The sequence below is a fragment of the Pituophis catenifer genome, unplaced genomic scaffold (genome assembly GCF_029215685.1).
Source record: "Pituophis catenifer annectens isolate HBS135680 unplaced genomic scaffold, rPitCat1.0.hap2 SCAF_9, whole genome shotgun sequence".
Taxonomy (NCBI): Eukaryota; Metazoa; Chordata; class Lepidosauria; order Squamata; family Colubridae; genus Pituophis; species Pituophis catenifer.
The window spans coordinates 13,665,635-13,690,191 of record NW_027256889.1 but is presented as its reverse complement, the minus strand read 5'-3'; the positions used below and the strand labels follow the sequence as shown (position 1 = coordinate 13,690,191).

At 43.6% G+C, this 24,557-nt stretch overlaps 1 protein-coding gene across 1 annotated transcript in view; it reads left to right on the top strand.

Moving 5' to 3' along the window:
* The window catches only part of PTPRU (protein tyrosine phosphatase receptor type U), a 407,475-nt gene that overhangs the window by 149,363 nt on the left and 233,555 nt on the right, over positions 1-24,557 (top strand). Inside the window, exon 2 of the mRNA XM_070950088.1 lies at positions 7,569-7,697. Coding sequence (XP_070806189.1) covers positions 7,569-7,697 — 129 coding nt within the window. The remainder of the gene's footprint in view (positions 1-7,568; positions 7,698-24,557) is intronic.

Here is a 24,557-nt window from a genome sequence, read left to right as displayed (position 1 = left end):
TTTCGTCGGGCCCTAAAAACTTCCTTTTTTCAGCTAGCTGGGCTGGCCTGATTCCATGTTGGTTTTAACGTTTGATACTGATTTTAATTGATATGTTTTAAATTATGGGCCAAATTTCATTTAATTAGTTTTAATAATTATTTTAACTTTTGTGTACAAATGTTTTTATTTTGGCTGTTCACTGCCCTGAGTCCGAAAGGAGAAGGGCGGTATACAAATTTAATAAATAAATAAATAAATAAATAAATAAATAAATAAATAAATAAATAAATACCACCTCTGGCTGGCCCCAGAGTGGGGTGGGAAGGGTGATTTTGCAATATCCTTCCCCCAGGAATGGGGAGGGAATGGGGATTTTGCAGTAACTTTCCCCTGGAGTGGGGTAGGAATAGTGATTTCGCAGTATCTTTCCCCTGCCAGGCCCACCAAGCCACACCACGCCCACCAAGCCACACCACGCGACGCCACGCCCACCAAGCCACGCTCACAGAACCGGTAGTAAAAAAAAATTGAATTTCACCACTGATTCCATCCTCAGGGAATTTTTCTCTCACCACAGAAAGTGAGATTTCCATCTGAATGAACCCAAGAACCGAAATCCTCCCTTTATTTCCATGGATTGTACGGCTCGTGAGTGTACTAGGAGGTCTTGCCGAAGTTGCATTTCTCAAATTTATTCACTCCTATTTTCCTGTCATCAACTGTGAAAAATCAGGGGCCTACACAGGATTTCACACTTAGTGCTTTGTCCTCAAATCCTTCTGATAAGCGTAAAATGCAGGGAGAGACAAAAAAAAGGGTAAAGGGATTTGTGGACAAAGAAACATCTTAATTTACTTATTCCAGTTTACATTGTTTTCCTCTAAATCAACTTCCTCTGTTCTGCAGGTGGGTGGATTTAAAAGCTCAGGGTTTTCAGCAAATTCTAGGCATTTGAAGTCTTACCTTTCGGGACAGAAGCAGAGATGAGTTCGCTGGCAGAGCGCTCAGGCCACCACAGGCGCCCCTGACACGAGTGACAAGCTGGCCACACACACACTCCCCCCCCCAGGTCAAACACAACCCTGATGCGGCCCTCAATGAAATCGAGTTTGACAGCCCTGCTTTAGGCTTTCTCTCTGGCTAGAGAGAAGATCCCTGAGGTTAGGCTCCAGCACGAGTCCCGGTGACTGACCCAGATTGGATCCTGCAACATTATACCCCATACATGTGGGACACATGCACGGGTGAAATCCAGCAGGTTCTGAGAGGTTCTGGAGAACCGGTAGCAGAAATTTTGAGCAGTTCGGAGAACCGGTAGCAGAAATTTTGAGTAGTTCGGAGAACCGGCAAATACCACCTCTGGCTGGCCCCAGAGTGGGATGGGAATGGAGATTTTGCAATATCCTTCCCCCAGGAGTGGGGAGGGAATGGGAATTTTGCAGTATCCTTCCCTTGGAGTGGGGTGGGAATGGAGACTTTGCAGTATCCTTCCCCTGCTACGCCCACTAAGCCAAGCCCACCAAGCCACACCACACCCACCAACCCACGCCCAACCCATACCTGGTAATAAAAAAAATTGAATTTCACCACTGTGCAGTATGGGCTCCAACATGAGTCCAAAACCTTGGAAAGAAGACAAAACCTCCAGACCCAGTGACTGACCCAGATTGGATCCTGTTCTTAAAGATGCTTGTCCTAGCAACCTTTGTATATGTTAGCTTAGGTGATCTGTAATCCTCGACTTAACAACAGTTCATTTAGGGATTGTTCAAAGTTACAACAGCACTGAAAAAAGCGATTTACAACCATTTTCCACACTCACAACCACTGTAATCACGTGACCAAAATTTGGATGTTTGATAACTGACTCATAGAGTCAATAGCACTGCTCTATAGTGTCAAAACGACGCTATAGAGCAGCGCACACCAGAACAACTAGATACAAGGACAGTTTTTTCCCAAACACCATCACTCTGCTAAACAAATAATTCCCTCAACACTGTCAAACTATTCACTAAGTCTGCACTACTATTAATCTTCTCATCGTTCCCATCACCCATCTCCTCCCGCTTATGATTGTATGACTGTAACCTTGTTGCTGGTATCCTTAAGATTATATTGACTGTTTCCCTATGACTATCATTAAGTGTTGTACCTTATGATTCTTGACGAATGTATCTTTTCTTTTATGTACGCCGAGAGCGTATGCACCAAGACAAATTCCTTGTGTGTCCAATCACACTTGGCCAATAAAGAATTCTATTCTATTCTATTCTAAGACCCTAACTGTGAGAGGCTCTTTATTATTTCCACGGGTGATTGATGGTCCATGAGGAAAACTGCAGGAGCTCCAGAATTTTTGAAGCCTTCCTGGAGCTTATGGAATTTTCATATCTTCTATTCATTTTTTGGCTGTGCTTTGCTCATGATCTGTTCTCTTCCTTTCATCGTTCCTGATGGGAAGCCTCATTTTGCATGCGTTTTGCAACCTCCACCTGCCGTTTTACGTTGCGTTTAGGAAAAAAAAAATTGGATGAGATTATTTCTTTTAAATCAGTCCCATCTTTGAAATGGCATGGCATGGCTTGAAACCGGGATACTTGCTGCTATTTGTCATCGGCCTTGCATACATTTCAGAGGGAAGGCATTGATATTTTTGGCTGCCGCTGTTCATTCCTTGTTCTCCTGTCTTGCTTGGATAAAATCACACCTAGGCAAGATCCAAACAGGTTGGGCAGTCCCTGTTAATTCTGGTCCTAATTTTGGACCTAATTTGGTGTCCTGGCTTTATTGGTAGATATCCAATGGTGGGATTCAAATATTTAATAACCGGTTCTCTGCCCTAATGACCGGCTGGCTGGGTGTGGCCAGGGGCTGTGACAGGCAGCACTCAGCCAACTGAACCCCCTTTGAGAGCAAAAACGGGTTGCGGGGGGGGCCCCGCACTGCACCACCCCGTGCCCCATTTTGGGCCTAGTAGGCCTCCCTGCAGCCTCCTGAGAGCAAAAATGGGCCACAGGGAGCCTGCGCTGCACCATCCCGTGCCCTGTTTTGGGTCTAGTAGGCCTCCCTGCACTTACCTGGGAGCCAAAACGGGGTGTGGGGGGACTTCTCGAAGGGGCGGGGCCAGCCATCAATGTAACAACCAGTTCGTCTGAACCGGCCTGAACTGGCTGAATCCCACCACTGCAGATATCTGCAAACTGACCTGTGCACACCTTTTGACCTTGATTTAGGACCACAGCGTCCATTGCTAAGCAAAGTTGGTTGTGAAATGAATTGTGCCTGATTTTATTGCCACAGTTGTTAAGTGAATCTGTATTCCCACATTGGCTTTCCCCATTGACGATGATTGTCAGAAGGTCGCAAAAGGGGATCACGTGACCCTAGAACCTTGCAAATGTCATAAATATGAACCAGTTGCCAATCATTCAGTAATAATAATAAACTTTAATACGATCACAGACCAGCAATAGACAAAATTATCACTGTTTACAATAGTGTTAAAAGATATTACTACTACTACTAATAAGTAATAACGTACATAATAATAAAATACATGGGATGAAACAGTGTGGCTCTTGCCCTTGGTTACATGATGGGAGAGCGGGTAAATATGTGTGTAAATGTAGATTCTCTAAAAATCGTTAGCGATATCTACAAGAAATTTGGGCAGTAAACAACTTTAATTCTGTAATCGGGTTTGCCAATCATCTGAATTTTGATCGTGTGACCACGGAGGATGCTGCAATGGTTGTAAGTGTGAAAAACAGCCATAAGTCACTTTTTTCCAATGCCAATGTAACTTTGAATGGTCACTAAATGAATGTTGTAAGTCAGTGACTACCTGTATTACAGGCTAAGTCTGCCCGTAGTCTGGAATTCAGTTCTGACGGGCTCAGAGGTGGTATTCAGCTGGTTCGTACCGGTTCGTGTGAACCGGTAGCGGCGACTGCGGGTGCCCCACCCTGGCATAATGCTCTCCTATTTAGCCATGTATTTGAGGCCGGACGCATATGCAAAAGGCGCATGTGGGAGCAAAGCATATGTATGGAAGGCCAGGTGCATGCGCGGAAGGCGTGCGCACAAACAAATGTGCACGTGTGGGGCGAACCAGTGGTAAGAATTTGTGAAACCCACCGCTGGACGGGCTCAAGGCTGACTCAGCCTTCCATCTTTCCGAGATCAGTAAAATGGGGAACCAGATTGTTGGGGGCAATATACTGACTCCATAAACTGCTCAGAGAGTGCTATAAAGGGACTATGCAGCGGCATATAAATCTAAGTGATTTTACGATTGCTATTGCTAAATCCCTCCTTAAATTATGGTGAGCTTCCCAAATCTGAAACTCAGCGCCAGCTTTGGTGAAAATCGGACTTGAAGCAGAACAGCCACTTTAATTCAGGGATATGTAATCCATAATCATACTCTTGAATACAAGTAGTCCTCAACTTACAACAGTTTATTTAGTGACCGTTCAAAGTTACAACGGCATTGGAAAAAAATGACTTATGTCCATTTTTCACAGTTATGACCTTCGCAGAATCCCGATAATCATGTGCTCGAATTCAGATGCTTGGCAACTGGTGCATATTTATGACGGTTGCTGCGTCCCCAATGTCATGTAATCCCCCTTTTGTGACCTTCTGACAAACGAAGTCGCTGGGGAAGCCAGATTCACATAACAACCGGGTTACTTATTGATTGGAGCGATTCATTCACTTAACAACTGTGGCAAGAAAAGTTGTATAATAGGACAAAACCCACTTAAGAAATGTCTCACTTAACCACAGAAATCCATTGTAGTCGTAAGTCAAGGACTATTACATGGAGAAAAAAAAGCCAAGAGGCTGCCAAGGCAAATATTAAGGAAAGAGCAAAGATGCTCCATGAAGGATGGATTCTCCTTTTGATTTTCACCCTTAGCGTGTTTCTTCTATCTATCCATTCGACTTCTCAGCTGACCTGTGATTGCAGTTCTTTTGGGAGCCTTTTAAGAAAGTGGAGTGCAGGCAGGCATCTTTATGGCCATTCACTGTAATCAACGAAACCTTCTTTTTGTAGAGAAAAACCTTAAACATTATACTTAGAGGTCCGGTGGTGAATGAGGAAAATGTGGCTTGGCGTTAATGCTTCGTAGCCTACCTTCTCATCTCTGGCCAACAAATGTAAGATATCTCTCTATCTAGAGCAGGCGTGTCAAGCTCGATTTCATTGAGGGCTGCATCAGGGTTGTGTTTGACCTCGGGGGGCCAGGGTGGGCATGGCCAGCTTAACGTCATTCATATTGGGGGCGCCGGTGGTGGCCCGAGTGCTCTGCCATAGAAAATGGGCTCCTGAGCTCCATTTTCAGCTGCGACAGCCTCCTGCAACCCTCTGCCAGTGAAAACAGAGCTCGGGAGGGCCGCATGCAGCCTTCCTGAGCTCTGTTTTTGCTGGCAGAGGCACCGTGGACTGGTCCTTCGCTGTTTCCAGGGTGGCCCCACAGGCCAGATCTATGCACCCTGCGGGCCAGGTCTTGAGTTTGACACCCCTGATCTAGAGGATGTTGCAATGCATTGCTTCATCCCAATGGTATCATACAGGTAGTCCAGAGGTGGGTTTCAGCAGGTTCTGACCAGTTCTGGAGAACCAGTAGCGGAAATTTTGTGTATTTCAGAGAACCGGCAAATATCACCTCTGGCTGGCCCCAGAGTGGGATGAGAATGGAGATTTTGCAATATCCTTCCCCTGCCAAGCCACCCCCACCAAGCCACACCACCCCCACACAAGCCACGCCCACAGAACCGGTAATTAAAAAATTGAATTCCACTACTGCCGGGAGGAGATACGAGAAAATATTTTATGAGCATTCAATACTTCTCGTCCATGTTTACTGGCAAGAAGTTCCTGCACCTTCCTTTTTAGAATTCTGCTTCAGTGTTACACACAAATGTTGATAATATTTCCCCATGATTGGATTCCTATCTAGGATGAATTACTTATAGCATTTGTTTTCCACTCTAGGAGAACTTAATTATAGATTAATGCAGCTTGGGAAGTGGCAGGATGTTTTCTCTGTCAAGTCTCAAATAGATCTTCTAGGATATTTGGGTCCAACTTACTTTACTGTTCATTTTTCACATTTATTGTTTTTAGGCCAACCTTTAGCAAAGTTGCCATGGTGAGGCATGATCAACATAGTAAACGATCATTGGAAAATATTTAAATACATTGAGTCAAACAAAATAGTAGCTTTCAAAAGCCCGTGGTGCAGTCTTAGCAAACTAATAACATCGGAAGCACCTAGTTAATAAGAAAGTATTAAACTGGTTCTAAGTCATAATAATCTAAATAATAAAAAGTAAGAAGAAGCAATCTAGTAACATCTTTGAAAAAAGTATATTGCAGGGGTGAAATCTAGCAGGTTCTGACAGGTTCTGAAGAACCGGTAGCGGAAATTTTGAGTAGTTCGGAGAATCGATAGCGGAAATTTTGAGTAGTTCAGAGAACCGGTAGCGGAAATTTTGAGTAGTTTGGAGAACCGGCAAATACCACCTCTAGCTGGCCCCAGAGTGGGGTGGGAATGGGGATTTTGCAGTATCCTTCCCCTGGAGTGGGGTGGGAATGGAGATTTTGCAATATCCTTCCCCTGCCATGCCCACCAAGCCACGCCGACCAAGCCACACCACGCCCACCAAGCCACGCCCACAGAACCAGTAGTAAAAAAATTTGGATTTCACCACTGGTACATTGTATGTGGATCCAAGCAAAAAGCCTTTCCTCCCATTTATGGCTCATCCAATAGATAGTAGGAAAATTCAGAAAACTTATAGAAGGCAATGAGATCCGCTAGAAATATTCTACAATATTCTACAATATTCTACAACATTGAAATAAAAGAGATTATGTGCTCCAGGTATTGACACTTGCTAAATTTCTTTCAAATGCTGGAAACCCATTATTATAATAGCCTCAATGATGACTATCCAGCCATAAGCCTCTTGGGAAGGCGAGTGTGTATTTTTTTCAGATTAGTTTGTTCTGCTGCTAAAGGTAATTCCATCAGGAAAGCCTCCCATTATTTAGTGAAATTCTTTACGTGTTTTGAAACTTTGCAACTTCCTGATTCTTGAATCGCTGTTACTGTGAACCAATAGCTTGGAGATTGTAGATGGACTCTTAACCAATGGAACAGAAGTTGCCTTCAGAAGTCGTGGGAGCTTCATCACTGGAAGCTTTCAAGAAGAGACTGGACTGCCATTTATCAGAAATGGTGTAGAGTCTCCTGCTTGGGCGAGGGGTTGGACTAGATGACCTACAAGGTCCCTTCCAACTCTGTTAATCTGTCTGTTAAAGAATCTTTTGGGAATGCTCTAATTTTGTTTTGTGGTTTTAAATGATCAAAATCTACAAACACCCCCCCCCCCCGCTAAATGCAATGGTTCTTTGAAAGTGGGAAGAAGAAATTCCAGCTGCAGAAATGTTTATAATTTATACGTGCTTTTTTATTTTTCTGTATTCTGTTAGGATGCATTTTTTTGTACATTTCTCAGGGTTAAGATGCTGTTCTTCATCTTGACGTGTCTCTGAATTTCTTTCATAGCTGGCTGCACATTTGAAGAAGACGGGGACCTAAATCAGTGTGAATACAGCCAAGGTGTTGACGATGACTTTGAGTGGGAGCTGATCCGAAGCTACCTTCTTCCCCATCTGACCTCCGACCTTCCTCATGGTAAGTCTGCGTCTTAATTTAGGGCAGTATACACCGATAATGAAGGAAGTACTGTGTGACGCTGTGTTACAAAGGGAGCTTAATCATTCTAAGACTAATGCTATAATAGGTGTTGTGGTCCGCCAGCAGTCTGCGGAGCTGGCAGTGGAGTCAGACAGCGATGAGGCTGAGGAAGAACATGGGCCAGTCCTGGAGGCTGGGGAAGGCCCGGATGAGGGCTCTGCATCAGAGGCAGAGATGGAGCCAGGACCATCGGGGAGTGAGGTGCAGACTCCAGAGCCTCCAGAGACTGATAGGAGTGAGGCAGAGGGACAGGAGGAGCCTGTTCCTAATGCACGCATGAGAAGAGCTGCCAGAAGGCAAGAGCAGCTAAAGCAAAGAGGACAACTCGGGAGTAGGGCCAAGAGATGATTAGCCCCTCCCATAAGTCTTAAAACAGACCAGCAATGGCGTTTGGGCTTTGCCGGAAAACAACGTTGGTAGCTTCGTCTTCTTCTTCGTCTAAGTCTTATATTTATTTTTGTATCTGTGACTTCTGAACGTTTGCCAAGAAAGGCTTTTGGCAGTTTGCCTAGTTGGACCAAGGTTTGCGATAGGACTGAGGAATTTGTGTTGGGAGGAATTTGCTTTAGTTGAACGATGCTGGGAATTAAGTAATTCTCAGCTGTTTGAATAAAGTTTGTTTGTTTTTTCACGGACTGATTTTCCTACTACTTACTTGGGCCTGGGTTGCAAAATAGGAGCCCTGGTGGCGCAGGGGTTAAAATGCTGTATTGCAGGCTAACTCTGCCCTGAGTTAGATCTTGGAGCCTGGAGTTCGATCTTGATGGGGCTCAAGGTTGACTCAGCCTTCATCTTTCTTGAGGTCAGTAAAATGAGGATCCAGGTTGTTGGGGGAAAGATGTTGGCATTGTAAACTGTTCAGAAAGTGTATACTAAGTCTAAGTGCCATTGCTATTGCTTTGTGGGAACGATCCTTAGAAACAAGGCAACAAGACACGGCCAAGGGAACATTCAGATAAAAAGTAACTTACCCCTCCGTAGCAAGGGTGATATTCACTTTACTACCGGTTCGCAAATGTGAGAGCGCGCGCACATGCGTAGGACTTTCCTTACATGCGCAGAGTGTCAAAAATGTGGATAAAAGGGATGTGATTATCGTATTTTTTGGAGTATAAGACGCACCTTTTCCCCCCTAAAAGGGGATGAAAATTTAGGTGCGTCTTATACACCGAATGTAGCCCCACCTACCCTTTGGCCTCTGCCTCCCAGCAGTTACCTCCTTGCAGCAAGCAACAAGAAGAAACGGCTCCTTTCAGCTTCAGCACAGCCTAATTAGCCTAATTAGCCTAATTAGCCTAATTAGCCTAATTAGCACAAGTTGATTGGATTGGCCTCCCGACTCTCAGCTGTTTTGCTCTCAGCTGTTTTGCGCAGGGCTCTGCTGCTTGCTGCAAGGAAGAAAATTGCTGGAGCAGATTTTTTTCCCCCTTGTGCTAATCAAGCTCTGCTGAAAACAAAAATGAAAGTAAAGCAGGCTGTTTGCTGCAACGAGGCAAAATTGCTCAGAGGCAAAGGCAGATTTCTTTTTCTTCTTTTTGTCACCAAAAAAGGTAGGCGTGTCTTATAGTCCGGGGCATCTTATACTCCGAAAAATACAGTATGTCCAGCGGGTGGGTGGAGCCTCCCCCAGCCGCCGCTACCAGTTCGCCCGAACAGGATAGAACCGGCTGAAAGCCACCACTGCTCGGCAGGAATGTGGAAGGGTAAGAGGCTCAGAAATGATCCTTTCTGATATTTGTGCGATAGAGGGGAAGAGAAGCGAGAAGTACTTTCAGACTTGCAAGATTCTGTTATTCTAACCCTTACAATAAAGTAGAATCAACTCATCTGGTCATGTTTTCTGATGGTATACTTTGTAAGGCTGACAGTAAGCATGTAACACGGGTCAGCAACTATGTCTGTTTTGCATGCATTGTTGTTCCCAAAGGCACACTTGGTAATTTTCTTGATGGCATTTCCTTGAAATGTGCAATTCTCTGTTGGAAGGTATCTTTTATTTGAGCTTCATTGACAGCTGAGGACATTTCTTTTTTTGACATTTGTCTTGGGTTTTGTTTATTTTGTCTATTTATGACCAGTATTGGCTTCTGTGATTATTTCCTATTTCTTTTTTTCTTACGTTTTTTTTTTTTAAAGTATTGGTTACTTTCCTTTTAATATTTGGCCTTTAATATTAGTCTTTTTGTCGGAAAAGTGAAGCAGGATATGCACCAGAAAGTGGCAATAAATGGCTGATTTTGCTGGGCTCAGAAACTAAGCATGATCCTGGGTCAAGCATGATCCATATGTCAGCGCTCCAAACTATGATTTCCCCAGCGCTGACATGAATGGGTGGGAAAGAGCCTGTTAGAAGTAGTAGCTTGACTTTTCACCCAGTTCTTTCCCCTGGCAGATAACGTCACCTAGGTGATGGGAGGAGGGGGGAAATTCCTGTGACTTGAAGTAACTGAGATGAAAGATGGACTTGGAAGATGGCCAATGAGACACTGAGATTTGAGGAACGGAAAGGGAGGGGTTTGGGATCAGAGGATCAGTTTCGGCTGCAAATGAGTTCAGGACTAGATAGTTATTCTTCAATAAATAAGAGATTTCATCAAAGACTTTGTGTTTGAGAATGAAATTTATTTGAGATAACATCGGAACCTGACACCATATTTTGTTAAGAAATCATTGGAAAATGCAAGCCTAGGTTAGATTGGAAAGTCAAAATACATCCAAGAAGAAAGTAGTTGCAACCTGTTGTGGCCTGTCGGCTGCCAGCAGCCAAATCAAAAAAAGGAGGAGGCGTGAGAGTCAGGGTCAGCATCAAGGCAATTTAAGAGCTCTGAGGGGGAAGAAGGAATGGAGCTGGCAGAGAGAGAGAGAGAGAGAGAGAGAGAGAGAGAGAGAGAGAGAGAGAGAGAGAGAGAGAGAGAGAGAGAGAGAGAGAGAGAGAGGCGGAGCCTGGATCGTCCATCAGCCCTCCGATGGAGAGTCAACAGCCCCCAGGTCTGGAGGTGGCTGATGAGGAAGAGGAGGAACAACTGGGTCCAGTGCCTAATGCACAGATGCACAGAAGGTAGAGGAGAGGAGAGCAGTGGAAATCCATGGGCTGGTCCTTGGGACAGAAGAGCCACCACAGCTAGCGAAGCCCCACCCTAGCTCTGGGGATAAAAGGCAGGGGGCGGAGATGAATAGATGTGGCAGACAACTATTCATCTCCCTGCTGGACAAACTCGTTAGCCTGCGGTGAAAGAGAAACTTTTTTGCCAGGGCTGCTGGCGATCCTAATAAAGGAATCATTGATTTAAATACAGAGGGTTTGTTGAGTTTGGGGAGCTGGCTCAGAAGCTGGGAACCATTATTCAACCTTGAACGAGATTTGATGGGAGCCGTTCCATTTTCCAATCTTTTTGTGAACTGGAAACTCAGTGTAACGAAAGGCAGAGTTGAGAGACCCGAATTGTACTTATGGTAGAAGTTGGCAAGGACTTTCACAGCTTACGAAGTGAGAAAAATTGTAAGCCAGCTGATGGCCCCGGCTTTAGTTTTGCTCCAGTTATCCATGCCGTAATAACTGACTATTTAGACTGCTGCAATGGGATTGGTGCCAAAGGCAATTGGTAAACTTCATTTAATTCAGAGTGGGATATGTGACTACCTCTCGTGCCACTGCTTCACTGTGAAGGGCCTGATCTGTCCCCGTCCACACACACACACACACAAACACAGCCAGCCGAGGGTTAAGGAAGCACTTGGAACACACCCAGCTCTTTATCTCCAACTTGGCAGCGATATACACGCCGTCTGCCAAGTGCTTTTATTTCCACAGAAAAACAGAAAGATAAATACTCAGCTTCCAAACGTCCAACAACAATAAATATTCCTCCCAGCAGTTCCGAACGAGGCTTTAGTGACTATCCAAGGTTAGTTTTGTTCGTCACAAGGATCACTGGCCACCACCCTCTATTATATAGTCTCTGGGGTGTGGTCCAGTGACTCAGTTCTAATCCCTAGCACGCCTCCTGAGCTGCTGCAATCGTTTATCACGCCTTCGGAGGCGTGCGTCCAGGAATGATGTTTCTCCGTTGCTCTCATCTGAGCCACCTGTCTCCCTGCTAATCTCCTCTCCCTCGGCCGGCACCTGAGACAGTGCCAGAGGGGAGGGGCCTGGAGAGGGAGGCCTGGCTGACTCCTCTTCCTCATGCTCGGAGCTTTCTTCCTCCGATGGGACAGGCTCAGAGGGCGGGGCCACAACAGGGCCCTGAAAAATCAAGCACAGTTGTTGCTGCGTTCACACCAGAGGTGGGTTGCAGCAGGTTCTGACCAGTTCTGGAGAACCGGTAGTGGACATGTTGAGTAGTTCGGAGAACCGGTAGTAAAAATTCTGACTGGCCCCGCCCCCATCTATTCTCTGCCTCCCAAGTCCCAGCTGATTGGGAGGAAATGGGGATTTTGCAGTATCCTTCCCCTGGAGTGGGGAGGGAATGGAGATTTTACAGTATCCTTCCCCTGCCACGCCCATCAAGCCACACCCACCAAGCCACACCACACCCACCAAGCCATGCCACGCCCACCAAGCCACACCCACAGAACCGGTAGTAAAAAATTTTGAAATCCACCATTGGTTCACACATAACATTAAACCAGCATATTTTAGTCCTATCTTTGTTGCCGAAGCCATTCTGTCCTGGTTTACACATTGGAAAGTTGCACTAATTTGATTTGCATTGCGTATGGTTTCATTTGATTTTTTTCTCCCAGCACAGTACATTCTCCCAGTATGAAAACCCAGCTAGCCTGAATTTTGATCACCTTATCATGGGGATGCTGCAAAGGTTGTAACTGTGAAAAGCAGTCGTAAGTCACTTTTTTTCAGTGCCGTGGTAACTTTGAACGGTCACTAAGTGAACTGTTGCAAGTCGAGGACCACCTGTATTTTGCATGACTGTTATTGATGCAAGATTGGAGTGCTGTGTAGGCCACTTTACACAGAAGGAAAGATGGCATAACAGACAAATGTTGTCAAGAAAACCTCCTGTCAGCGTTCCAGAAAACCCCCCAACTCTAAGTAAAGACTCTGAAGCAAGCATTTTCAAAGTTCTATTTACTAGAATAGGTAAACTGGCACATCTGGGAAAACCCGAATCTGAGAGGTCCGAGTTTTCCCTCAGTAATTCAAAACCCCCCAAACCATCCCCTCATTCCTCAAGACGATCACATGCTCCAATCACCATCCGTCCCATCTCGAGACCTCACTCCGACCACTCCTTCTCCAGATGCAGGATCGGCCTGACCTTGACCGACAGGAAGAATGCTATTATGTCTACAGACAACCCTTCTACTAAATCCTCCCTCCTACTTTCCCACACATGAGAGGGGGCAGCATGGAAGCTTCCGGCTTAATATGGCTTCCAAAGCTGACACCTCCATGAAGTCACCCAGAGTTTGATTCAAAGCAGACTTTAAACCAGGGGTGTCAAATTCAAGGTTTGCGGGTCAGATCTGGCCTGCGATGTGGTCAGATCCGGCCTGCGGGGCCATCCTGGAAAATGTAAGGGGCTGGCCTGTGTCGCTTTGGCCCAGTCTACCCAATGCAAAGAGGAAACATTGGGCCAGTGTGGCTTTGGCCAGATCTACAGGGCAAAGATGAAACATGCCAGCCATTTGGGGAGTGGTGTCAAGCTGGCCACGCCCACCCAGTTGGCCACACCCACCCAGTCAGCCATACCTGCCCGGCCTTCCGAGGTCAACCACAGCCCTGATGTGACCCTCAATGAAATTGAGTTTGACACTCCTGCTTTTAAAATAACGGAGGATATTTAGGGTTCAAATAACTGATGCTCACTTAACAACCACAGGTCATAAAATCAGGTTGGTCACGTGATCACCATCCTGACTTACAACTGTAATTGGCAAGCTCCAATATGGTCGTAGATTGAGGACGGTATGCCTTTTTATTCTTGCCACTCTAATAGAATAATCATACTTGATTGAATAAATAAAAGAAATACCCAGTTCTGATATTGGGATAGTCATATCATTTGTATGCTCCTCCTATAGCAGGGAGGTGAAACCATATGTTGCTGAACTACAGCTCCCAGCATCCCCCAGCAGAGTCCCCCAATACAGGAAGGGCAATGGGAGACCACACAGGGACCCTTGTGCTTTTAAATCAGGAGAGTGATGAATTGCCTCCTGAATTCTTTGTGAGATGCATTATATCTTTCCTTAAAGAAGAAACAAATCTTTTTGTGTGAGTCTGATATGCCCATATACTTTTTGACAAGCATCTGGAGCAATTTGCTGCCGAATAAAAGTTTTGCAAATGATGTAAAGATAGAGGCAACCGAGGAGGAATACTGATGAGGACTTGGCTGGTATATGCAGCACAATGCAGACTGCTTGGTAAGCTCAGCTTGTTCCAACAATACATGCATTTAAGATAGCCAAACACTTAAGGTCACGTATCTAAGAATGACAATGTAAGTAATTTCCTGTGGATTATATTTTAAAAAGTCAAGACACTCTAGAAAGGATTTAATGGCCACTGGCCTTTGCCCTTTGCAAACTTTTTATTTCCATCCCACTAGGCAATTATTCTCCCCAGCTTGCAATTAGTTTCTTTCTATACAAGAATACGTTCTTCCACCTTGGTGGAGCTGTGGCTGAAGAATAACCTTTGTAGTCTTCTCCATTAGGAAGTTGGGGAGTTGCTAATATTGAGTTTGATAATTTGTTCATCTGACTCAAATAATTGGGGACTCAAGGTCTACAGGCTGCATATAGCCTCTGACTCCCATGGTGTGTTTCTTAAAATGTTCCACCAGCAGCACTCTGCTGAAAAAAAAATACAATTTTGATTTCTTCAAAATAGGTACACACATCCATCTATCTTTAAAACCCCCAATCTCCCTAAAAGCATATATCTCCCTCCCTCCCTTCCCTCTTCCTCCTCCTCCTCCTCCTCCTCCTCCTCCTCCTCCTCCTCCTCCTCCTCCTCTTCTTCTTCTTCTTCTTCTTCTTCTTCTTCTTCTTCTTCTTCTTCTTCTTCTTCTTCTTCTTCTTCTTCTTCTTCTTCTTCTTCTTCCTCTTCCTCTTCCTCTTCCTCTTCCTCTTCTTCTTCTTCTTCTTCTTCTTCTTCTTCTTCTTCTTCTTCTTCTTCTTCTTCATCTATTTTAAGAAGATACTTGGTTGATACCTAGGACGCTGGCAGCAACTGTATCAACCATTAGCACCAGTCAATGGTATTTGTGACACATTTTTAAATGATCAGTTGACTGAGTTTCATGTTTAATGAATAAAACAACAACAACAACAACAACACTTGTTGAAATGGAAATATACAATTTATTGATATCGCGGTACCAGGAGACGCCATAGTCGAAGAAAAAGAACTGGGAAAAAAATCATGAAATCTTGCGACCTGGCCCTTGAAACTACGTGATTATGAATGAAACATGTAACAGTGATACCTATTGCCATCGGGGCACTTGGTACCATGTCCAGGAATTTTACGAAAAACATCAAGAAATTGCAGCTTCCTGCAATAACACCAGCGAAACTGCAAAATACTGCGCTACTCAGAACATCGTACATCTTAAGAAGGTACTTGGTTGATTCCTAGGATGCTGGCAGCAACCCGTATCAACCATCAGCACCAGTAAATAATATTTGTGATACATTTTTAAATGTTCAGTTGACTGAGTTTCATGTTTAATGAATAAAAGAGATAATAATAATATTAATAATAATACCTGCCACATAACACCTGAGACTGAACAATTGTCGATAAGAAAGACAAAAAAGTCTGGATCGTGGATGTGGCAGTGCCTGGAGACAGTGGAATAGAAGAAAAAGAATTGGAGAAGATAACGACATACGAAGACCTACAAATAGAAATAGAATGACTGTGGCAAAGGCAAGCAAGGGTAGTACTAATAGCAGTAGTTTTGGGTGCAATCCCAAAACAACTGGGGCACCACTTGAACACCATTGGCATTGACAAATTCGCCATCAGTTAATTGCAGAAGGTGGCTTTACTTGGAACAGCTTCCATTCTATGACGATATAGAATAGAATAGAATAGAATTCTTTATTGGCCAAGTGTGATTGGATACACAAGGAATTTGTCTTGGTGCATACGGTCTCAGTGCACATAAAAGAAAAGATACATTCGTCAAGAATCATAAGGTACATCACTTAATGATAGTCATAGGGAACAAATAAGCAATCAAATCATATTAGGAAACAGTCAATATAAATTATAAGGATACCAGCAACAAGGTTACAGTCAGACAGTCATAAGTGGGAGGAGATGGGCGATAGGAACGATGAGAAGTTTAATAGTAATGCAGACTTAATAACTAGTTTGACAGCGTTGAGGGAATTATTTGTTTAGCAGAGTGAAGGAGTTTGGGAAAACACTGTCCTTGTGTTGAGTTGTTCTGGTGTGCAGTGCTCTATAGCGTCGTTTTGAGGGTAGGAGTTGTAACAGTTTATGTCCAGGATGTGAGGGGTCTGTAATTATTTTCACAGCCCTCTTTTTGACTCGTGCAGTATACAGGTCCTCAATGGAAGGCAGGTTGGTAGCAATTGTTTTTTCTGCAGTTCTAATTATCCTCTGAAGTCTGTGTCTGTCTTGTTGGGTTGCAGAACCATATCTGTAACATATCTGTAATATACCTGTAACACCACCAAACATCCAGATTTGTCTATCCCAGTTCCTTGGGATAGGTACACAAAAATGCCAAACTCAGTCTGAACATCTGGCTGACTGAGCGATGATCAATAACAACAACAACAATAATCTACTGGTATTGAAAAATCATTGTAAGTCAATTGCAAAAGGCAGCTTTACTAGGAACAGCTTACATCCTGCCAATGATATCTTTAACACTATTTGCCTATTCCAGGACCTTAGGAAAGACTCGCTAAGTGGACAAAAATGCCAAAATCCAGTCTAAACATCTGGCTGACTGTGTGTCAAACCATAATCAAAGGCCAAATTTTCAAGCCTGTCCACTGAGTAGGAGTAATAGTAGCAGCAGTAGTAGTTTCATTTCTTGTGTTATTAAAAAATAATTAAGCACAGTACAGGTAAATCAAAATTATGTACAATGTAAACCAATATAACAACAAAACAATATAATAATCAGAGCAAGAATTTCCTAGTATAACACCATGGTCAATAAAAACAATTCATAATAACAGAATAGCTTTAGTATGGGACTTTGGGCAATCTTAGTTTAGTTAGTTTAGTTTAGTTTATTTGATTTGTATACCGCCCTACTCCCGAAGGACTCAGGGCGGTGAACAGCCAAAAAATAAAATACATAAATACACAAAATTTAAAAACCAGATAAAATCAAATTAAATCATTTTGGCCCAGGCAGATTAAAACACCCCAATAATTTAAAAACAGATTAAAATTTACATATTAAAAGAGGGAGGAGATTAGGCCAAGCCCGCTTGATGGAATAAAAAGGTCTTCACAGCGCGGCGGAAGGTGCGCAGATCCGGGATCCTCCGTATCTCTGGGGGGAGCTCATTCCAGACGGTAGGTGCCCCCACAGAGAAGGCTCTCCCCCTAGGGGCCACCAGCCGACACTGTTTGGCTGACGGCATCCGGAGGAGTCCCTCTCTATGAGAGCGTACTGGCCGGTGGGAGGCTATTGGTGGTAGTAGGTGGTCCCGTAGATAACCAGGTCCTAAGCCATGGAGCGCTTTAAAGGTGGTAACCAAAACCTTGAAGCGCACCCGGAAGACCACCGGGAGCCAGTGCAGCTCACGCAGGAGAGGTGTCACATGGGAGCGCCATGACGCTCCCATTACCACCCGCGCGGCCGCACTCTGCGCCAGTTGGAGCCTCTGTGTGCTCCTCAAGGGGAGCCCCATGTAGAGAACATTACAATAGTCCAGGCGGGAGGTGATGAGGGCATGAGTGACCGTGCGTAACGAGTCCCGATCCAGAAAGGGACGCAACTGGCGAATCAGGCGAACCCGATAAAAAATCCTCCCGGTCACGGCTGTCAGGTGCTCTTCTACAGACAGCCGTGAATCCAGGAGGACGCCCAAGTTGCGAGCCCTCTCCGTGGGGGCCAATGATTCGCCCCCAATAGTCAGTGATGGCGTCAACTGACTATATCGGGACATCGGAAACCACAGCCACTCGGTCTTGGATGGGTTGAGCCTGAGCCTGTTCCTCCCCATCCAGATCCGTACGGCCTCCAGGCACCGGGACATCACTTCAAGGGCATCGTTGGGGTGATTCGAGGTGGAGATGTTACATAATTATTGGATGAATTCTAGGGCATTGGAGAACCAGAATATCACAATGTTTACAAACCTTTGGAACATATCTGCATGTTTTCCTTAAATATGTGGAGTTGCTTTTTTAGAAAAAAATCCAAAGCCTTGTAGATTCATAAGAGAGGATCTTCTACTGTCCTGGTCAGTGGTAGGATTCAAATTTTTTTACTACCGGTTCTGTGGGCGTGGCTTGGTGGGCGTGGCAGGGAAGGATACTGTAAAATCTCCATTCCCTCCCCACTCCAGGGGAAGGTTACTGCAAAATCCCCATTTCCTCCCGATAAACTGGGACTCGGGAGGTAGATGGGGGCGGGGCCAGTCAGAGGTGGTATTTACCGGTTCTTTGAACTACTCAAAATTTCCACTACCGGTTCTCCAGAACTGGTCAGAACCTGCTGAATACTGCCTCTGGTCCTGGTCCAAAGCCATTTTGAGACTTATAGTGTAATAACCTCCTAAACTGAGGTTGCAAATGGATTGGTAGCCAGCAGTAATATATCAAAAAGCTTTGAAGAAGTTTAACTAACAGATACCGTGGACTGACGAAGTAGTCTATTTCTAGATTGTGCCAATTTGGCTGGTACTTCCAAGTTTCAGATGATAGTGTGATTAAAAAAAAAAAATCCTTGAAAATGCATGTTTTGATAAGTTTTAAAAATGTCTGTGGTTCTTTTTTTTTTTAAAAAAAGGAAAACAGAAGGTTTATGTCTGCAGCATTGTAGATTAATTTATGTATATACTGATGCAAAGCAGAAAACCTACGTAGTGTGTAAGAAAGACGTAAAAAGAAGTGATTGAAAATTCCCTCTTTGGATCTAAATTAATGATTATACCCTTTTATATAGTAAATGCCAATAATTTTGACAAAGCTTTAGCATTACCAATTGTCTTTATTAATGGGACAACACCATCTACCTCTACAGGTATGTTTACAACAAAAAATATGAATCTCCAGCAGGAACTTTGTGATTCTCGTTATTATAAATTATAAGAGCAGGCCATTTCTCTGGACAGATTATTGATTTTTTTTTCTATGCACACATTTCACCATCATTTTATGCTATTAAATAACAGGTTTCAAAGATTCTGGCTCTCTAAATATGCATTTCTAAGCATATTTGGCTTTGGAAAAAAAAGCACTACCGAATGAGAATGTGTATTTTTAATAGGCCTGACCCAAAGCTTGGAATAGTGATGAAGATTTCTTATAATGTGCCCTGTGAAATAAAGTGGTGTTGGATCTTAAGGCTGGGTTGCATCAAATGGGCCGGTTTGCTGACTTTTCATGAGTTCTGCAAGAGGGGCATGTGTGCAGAAGAAAATTGTATCAGAGTAAAACCACCTGCTGTGATGCTTTTAATTGGAGGCTGACTATCTCTCTCTCTTTTGCAATGAAGTGTGGCCTCAATCAGATGCACCAGTGATTGGAGTCAAGGAGTCTCCAGAACTGAAGCAACACCTTCTCACAGAACTAATTTTAAGTCAAGATTTGCATCAGTGCATTTGGGAAGGTCAAAAGTTGGTAGATAACAAAGTTCCAATCTATATATATATATTTGTCTAGGAGCTGCTGTACACATGGCCACATTTCTTGAGTATCACTAAATTTACCAACTTAGCTATAAACTGAACTAAAGTGAGGTTTAATTCCTTGGAATGAGCAGGCATTGAACAATGCAAAGATATTTTCCATCCTGACATTTGTTATGCCCTTCCCTTCCCTTCCCTTCATTATTTTTATAAAGAACTCAAGACACAGAACATACCTAATACTCCTTCCTCGGTCTATTTTCCCCACAATAACAACTCTGTGAAGTGGGTTGGGTTGAGAGAGAGTGACTGACTCAAAATCACCCAGCCAGTTTTCACGCCTAAAGTGGGACTAGAATTCATAATCTCCTGATGATTAGCATAGAGTCTCCCAGCCAGCTTTCATATCTAAGACAGGACTGGAACTCACGATCTCTGTTGTGGCTCCGACCCCCGAGGCCGACTTATCGGAGGGAGAAGGCTCCGAACATGAAGGAGAGGAGTTGACCAGGCCTCCCTCTCCAGGACCCTCCTCTCTGGCAATGCCTCAGGTGTCTCCCGTAGGAGAAGAGATTGGCCAGGAGCCAGATATCTCCTCACAGTCGGACAGTGAAGGAGATAGGTCTTGGCTGGATCCACGCCAGCATCGGAGAGACAAGCGCACGCAACAGAAAAGGAGGCGTGCCAGAGATTAAGCTGAATCACTGGACCACACCCCACAGGGGATATAAGGGGATGAGGTGGCCATTCAGACTCTGTGACAGACAAAACTAACTACTATCGAGTCACATTGCATCTTTGGAAACAACATTATCTGCCTTGGATTTAATTACGGACTGGACTTGACAATTATTGAACTGTGTGTATCTTGTTTATGAGTAAAGTTCTTGGCAAACAGCTACTGGGTTGCTGCCAATCCTCTTATCGAAAGAATTGGTTGTCTGCCAGTTTATTTAACCCCCGGCTGTCTGTTTGTGTGTGTGTGTGTGTGTGTGTGTGAGAGGGGGACAGAACAATCTCCTGGTTTCTAACCTGGTGCCTTAGCCACTAGACCAGGGGTCTGCGGGGAACCGGCCCGCGGGGGGCTTAAATATGGCCTGCAGGGCTGGCCTTGAAATATCAAAGGACTGGCTCGCAGTGCCTCTGCCAGCCAAAAACAGGCCACGCGGAGGCCCTGTGAGGCCCCCGCATGGCCCATTTTCAGCCTCCACAGCCTCCAGGAGCACCCTGCCGGCCAAAAACAGGCCCTGCAAAGCCTCCGCATGGCCCATTTTTGGCCGGCAGAGTGCTGCAGGAAGACTGGATTGGACTGGATTACAATTATGTGGCTTCAAGTAAGTGCCTGATCTGGATAGAAAACAAGCAACATCCTATGTTAATACTATAGTTTAATGCCAGATTTTACATACTGTAGGTCTATTTAATCTACAATCAACAATCTATAATTGACAGCCATTTCTATTTACTATCCTGGAAATTTACCTCTGCTGTTAGATCTTGTATTGTGTTATTTATGCTACGGTATTTTTATTATTAGTTGGATAATAAAAAAACCATAGTATAAATAGCTTTTCTGCCTGGAAAAGCAATTTACTATTAAACAATGGGGTATAAATTTAGAAATAAAAAGTTCAGTGAAGAATGGGTAATAAAAGTTTGCCTGTAATGTCTGGTAGAAGGGATAGGAAAATGGTTATAGTAAAGAACTGTGGAAAGAAAGAAGAGAAGGGGGAAAAATGCACATTGAGCCTGTGTCAAATGGCCACCATGACCATGTCCACCCCCTGGCCACACACCCCCGGCCCTCCAAGGTCAAACACAACCCTGATGCGGCCCTCAATGAAATCGAGTTTGATACCCCTGCACTAGACTAAACTGGTCTATGTTCTTACCTTGAAGGATCCATAAGCAAACGCACTGAATAAAGCTTCTATAAAGCACTTTTTAAGAGCAGTTCCATATAATTATATCTGAAGGTTACAAAAATCGGAGATTAGCAATAAGGGTCTAAATGCTTATAATGGAGCTACGGAGCGCACCGTTATACACCCGCATAATACTGTGAGAATGAATCTGGAAACAAGAGAGGAGCAGTACTAAATAATCGAAGGTGTAATTTCTAGCAGAGAGCCTGCAGTCTATGTGGGATGAATGGTTCCTCTATAAATCCCAGAGTCTTATAATTTTGCCATTATCTCTGTGAGATAAGACATCTGACCCTAGGAAGGAAACCAAGGACAACTCAGGATGAAAAATTGCATCTGAAGTGATATACCTTTATCCCTGCAGAGAGCTTATAACCTGCAGTATCTTCAAATAGGGGAGGATTCAGACCGGCGTAATCGTGTCATTTCCAGACATTTTTAGCTAGCTTCTTAGCATAGCTGATGAGATATGATATGTATGTCCCTTTTCCTAAAAATAACTCAAGGTTCTGCACGATGGCAACAGTTCTGTAGTGTCACAAAATACTTATGTGTCATTAGCTATACCAACTTGGAACAATTGAATGCCATTTAGAGTAGAGTAGAGTAGAGTAGAGTAGAGTAGAGTAGAATAGAATAGAATAGAATAGAATAGAATAGAATAGAATAGAATAGAATAGAATAGAATAGAATAGAATAGAATAGAATAGAATATGGAATGGAATGGAATGGAATAGGGAATGGAATGGAATGGAATAGGGAATGGAATGGAATGGAATAGGGAATGGAATGGAATGGAATGGAATGAAATAGAATAGGGAATGGAATGGAATGGAATGGAATGGAATGAAATAGAATAGGGAATGGAATGGAATGGAATGGAATGGAATGGAATAGAATAGGGAATGGAATGGAATGGAATGGAATGGAATAGGGAATGGAATGGAATAGGGAATGGAATGGAATAGAATAGGGAATGGAATGGAATGGAATGGAATGGAATAGGGAATGGAATGGAATGGAATGGAATGGAATAGGGAATGGAATGGAATGGAATGGAATAGAATAGAATAGAATAGAATAGAATAGAATAGAATAGAATAGAATAGAATAGAATAGAATAGAATAGAATTCTTTATTGGCCAAGTATGATTGGACACGCAAGGAATTTGTCTTAGGTTTAAATGCTCTCAGTGTACATAAGGAGAATAATACATTCATCAAGAATAAAAAGATACAACACTTAGTGATAGTCAAGGTTACTAATAAGCTATCAAATCGTACTAGGAAACAAATAAAAACAATATCAGTTGAAAGATACAAGCAACATGGTTATAGTAATAAGTGGGAAGAGATAGATACTAGTAAGGGAGAGAAGAATACTAGTAATACAGTCTTAGTAAATTATTTGACAGTGTTGTGGGAATTAATTGTTAAACAGAGTGATGGCATTCAGGGGAAAACTGTCCTTGTGTCGAGTTGTTCTGGTGTGCAGTGCTCTATAGCATCGTTTTGAGGGTAGGAGTTGAAACAATTTATGTCCAGGATGAGAGGGATGTGAGGATGAGAGGGGTTAGCCCTCTCGGTTTGAATTGTTTCCGAGACACCAGCCTCAGCTGTTATAACCCAAAGTTTTTATTGTGGATTAGCTAAAGATAGCATCCAGTCCTACCGGCTTATTTATTATTTACTTCATCTATGTCGTGTCTTTTTTTTAAAAACAACTTTTGGAGAATTCAAGATAGGGTCATAAGAATCTCCTTGGATGTTCTCTCCTCAACAACAGTCCTGCTGTGTTTTTAAAAGGATGACAACACGGCTTAAGTTTTGTTTTGCTATTTGTAAAACACACCATACCTCAACCCTGGAGATTTTATAATTGAAGCTAGTCCTCGACCTACGACCAACATTGAGCCTAAAATTTCTGTTGCTAAGCAAGACACTTGTTAAGTGAATTTTGCCCCATTTTAGGACCATTTTTGCCACGGTTGTTAAGTGAATCACAGCAGTTGTTAAATTAGTAATCTGGTTGTTAAGTGGATCTGGTTTGCTTGTCAGAAGGTCACAAAAGGGGATCACGTGACCCCGGGACACTGCAACTGTCATAAGTACATGCCAGTTGCCAAGCAGCCAAATTTTGATCACCTGACTATGGGGAAATGCTACAAGAGTCATAAGTGTGAAAAACGTAAGTCACTTTTTTCACTGCCACTGTCATTTTGTATGGTCACTAAATGAACTGTTGTAAGCCGAGGACTAGCTGCATTTACTATATGTTTTAATTGGTGGCTTAGAATTGATTTTGCTGCTGATCAATAATCATAAAGTTTACTATTACAGGTAGTCCTTAACTTGCAACCATTTGTTTAGTGACCAAAGCCTCAAATAACGGCATTGAAAAATGTGACTTACCTATCCTTACATTTACCATCTTTGCAGCAGGGATGAAATCCAGCAGGTTCTGACAGGTTCTAGAGAACTGGTAGCAGAAATTTTGAGTAGTCCGGAGAACCAGCAAATACCACCTTTGGCTGGCCTCAGAGTGGGGTGGGAATGGGGATTTTGCAGTATCCTTCCCCCAGGGGTGGGGAGGGAATGGGGATTTTGCAATATCCTTCCCCTGGAGTGGGGTGGGAATGAAGACTTTGCAGTATCCTTCCCCTGCCACGCCCACCAAGCCATGCCATGCCCACCAAGCTACGCCCACAGAACTGGTAGTAAAAAAATTTAGATTTCACCACTGCATTGCAGCATATTCACAGTCACATGATCAAAATTTGGGCACTTGGCAACCAGGTGTGTATTTATGATGGTTGTTGCATCTCAGGTCACATGATTATCCTTTGTGATTTTCAGAGCTAAACTCCAACAAGCAAAGTGAATGGGGGAAGCCTGATTTGCTTAACAACTGTGTAATTCAATTAACTTTAGTGATTCACTTAACAACCATGGCAGGAAAAGTCATGAAATTGGGTACGATTCACTTAACTGCCTTGTTTACCAACAGAAATTCTGCTCCCATTGTGGTTGTAAGCTACCTGTACTACTGCTG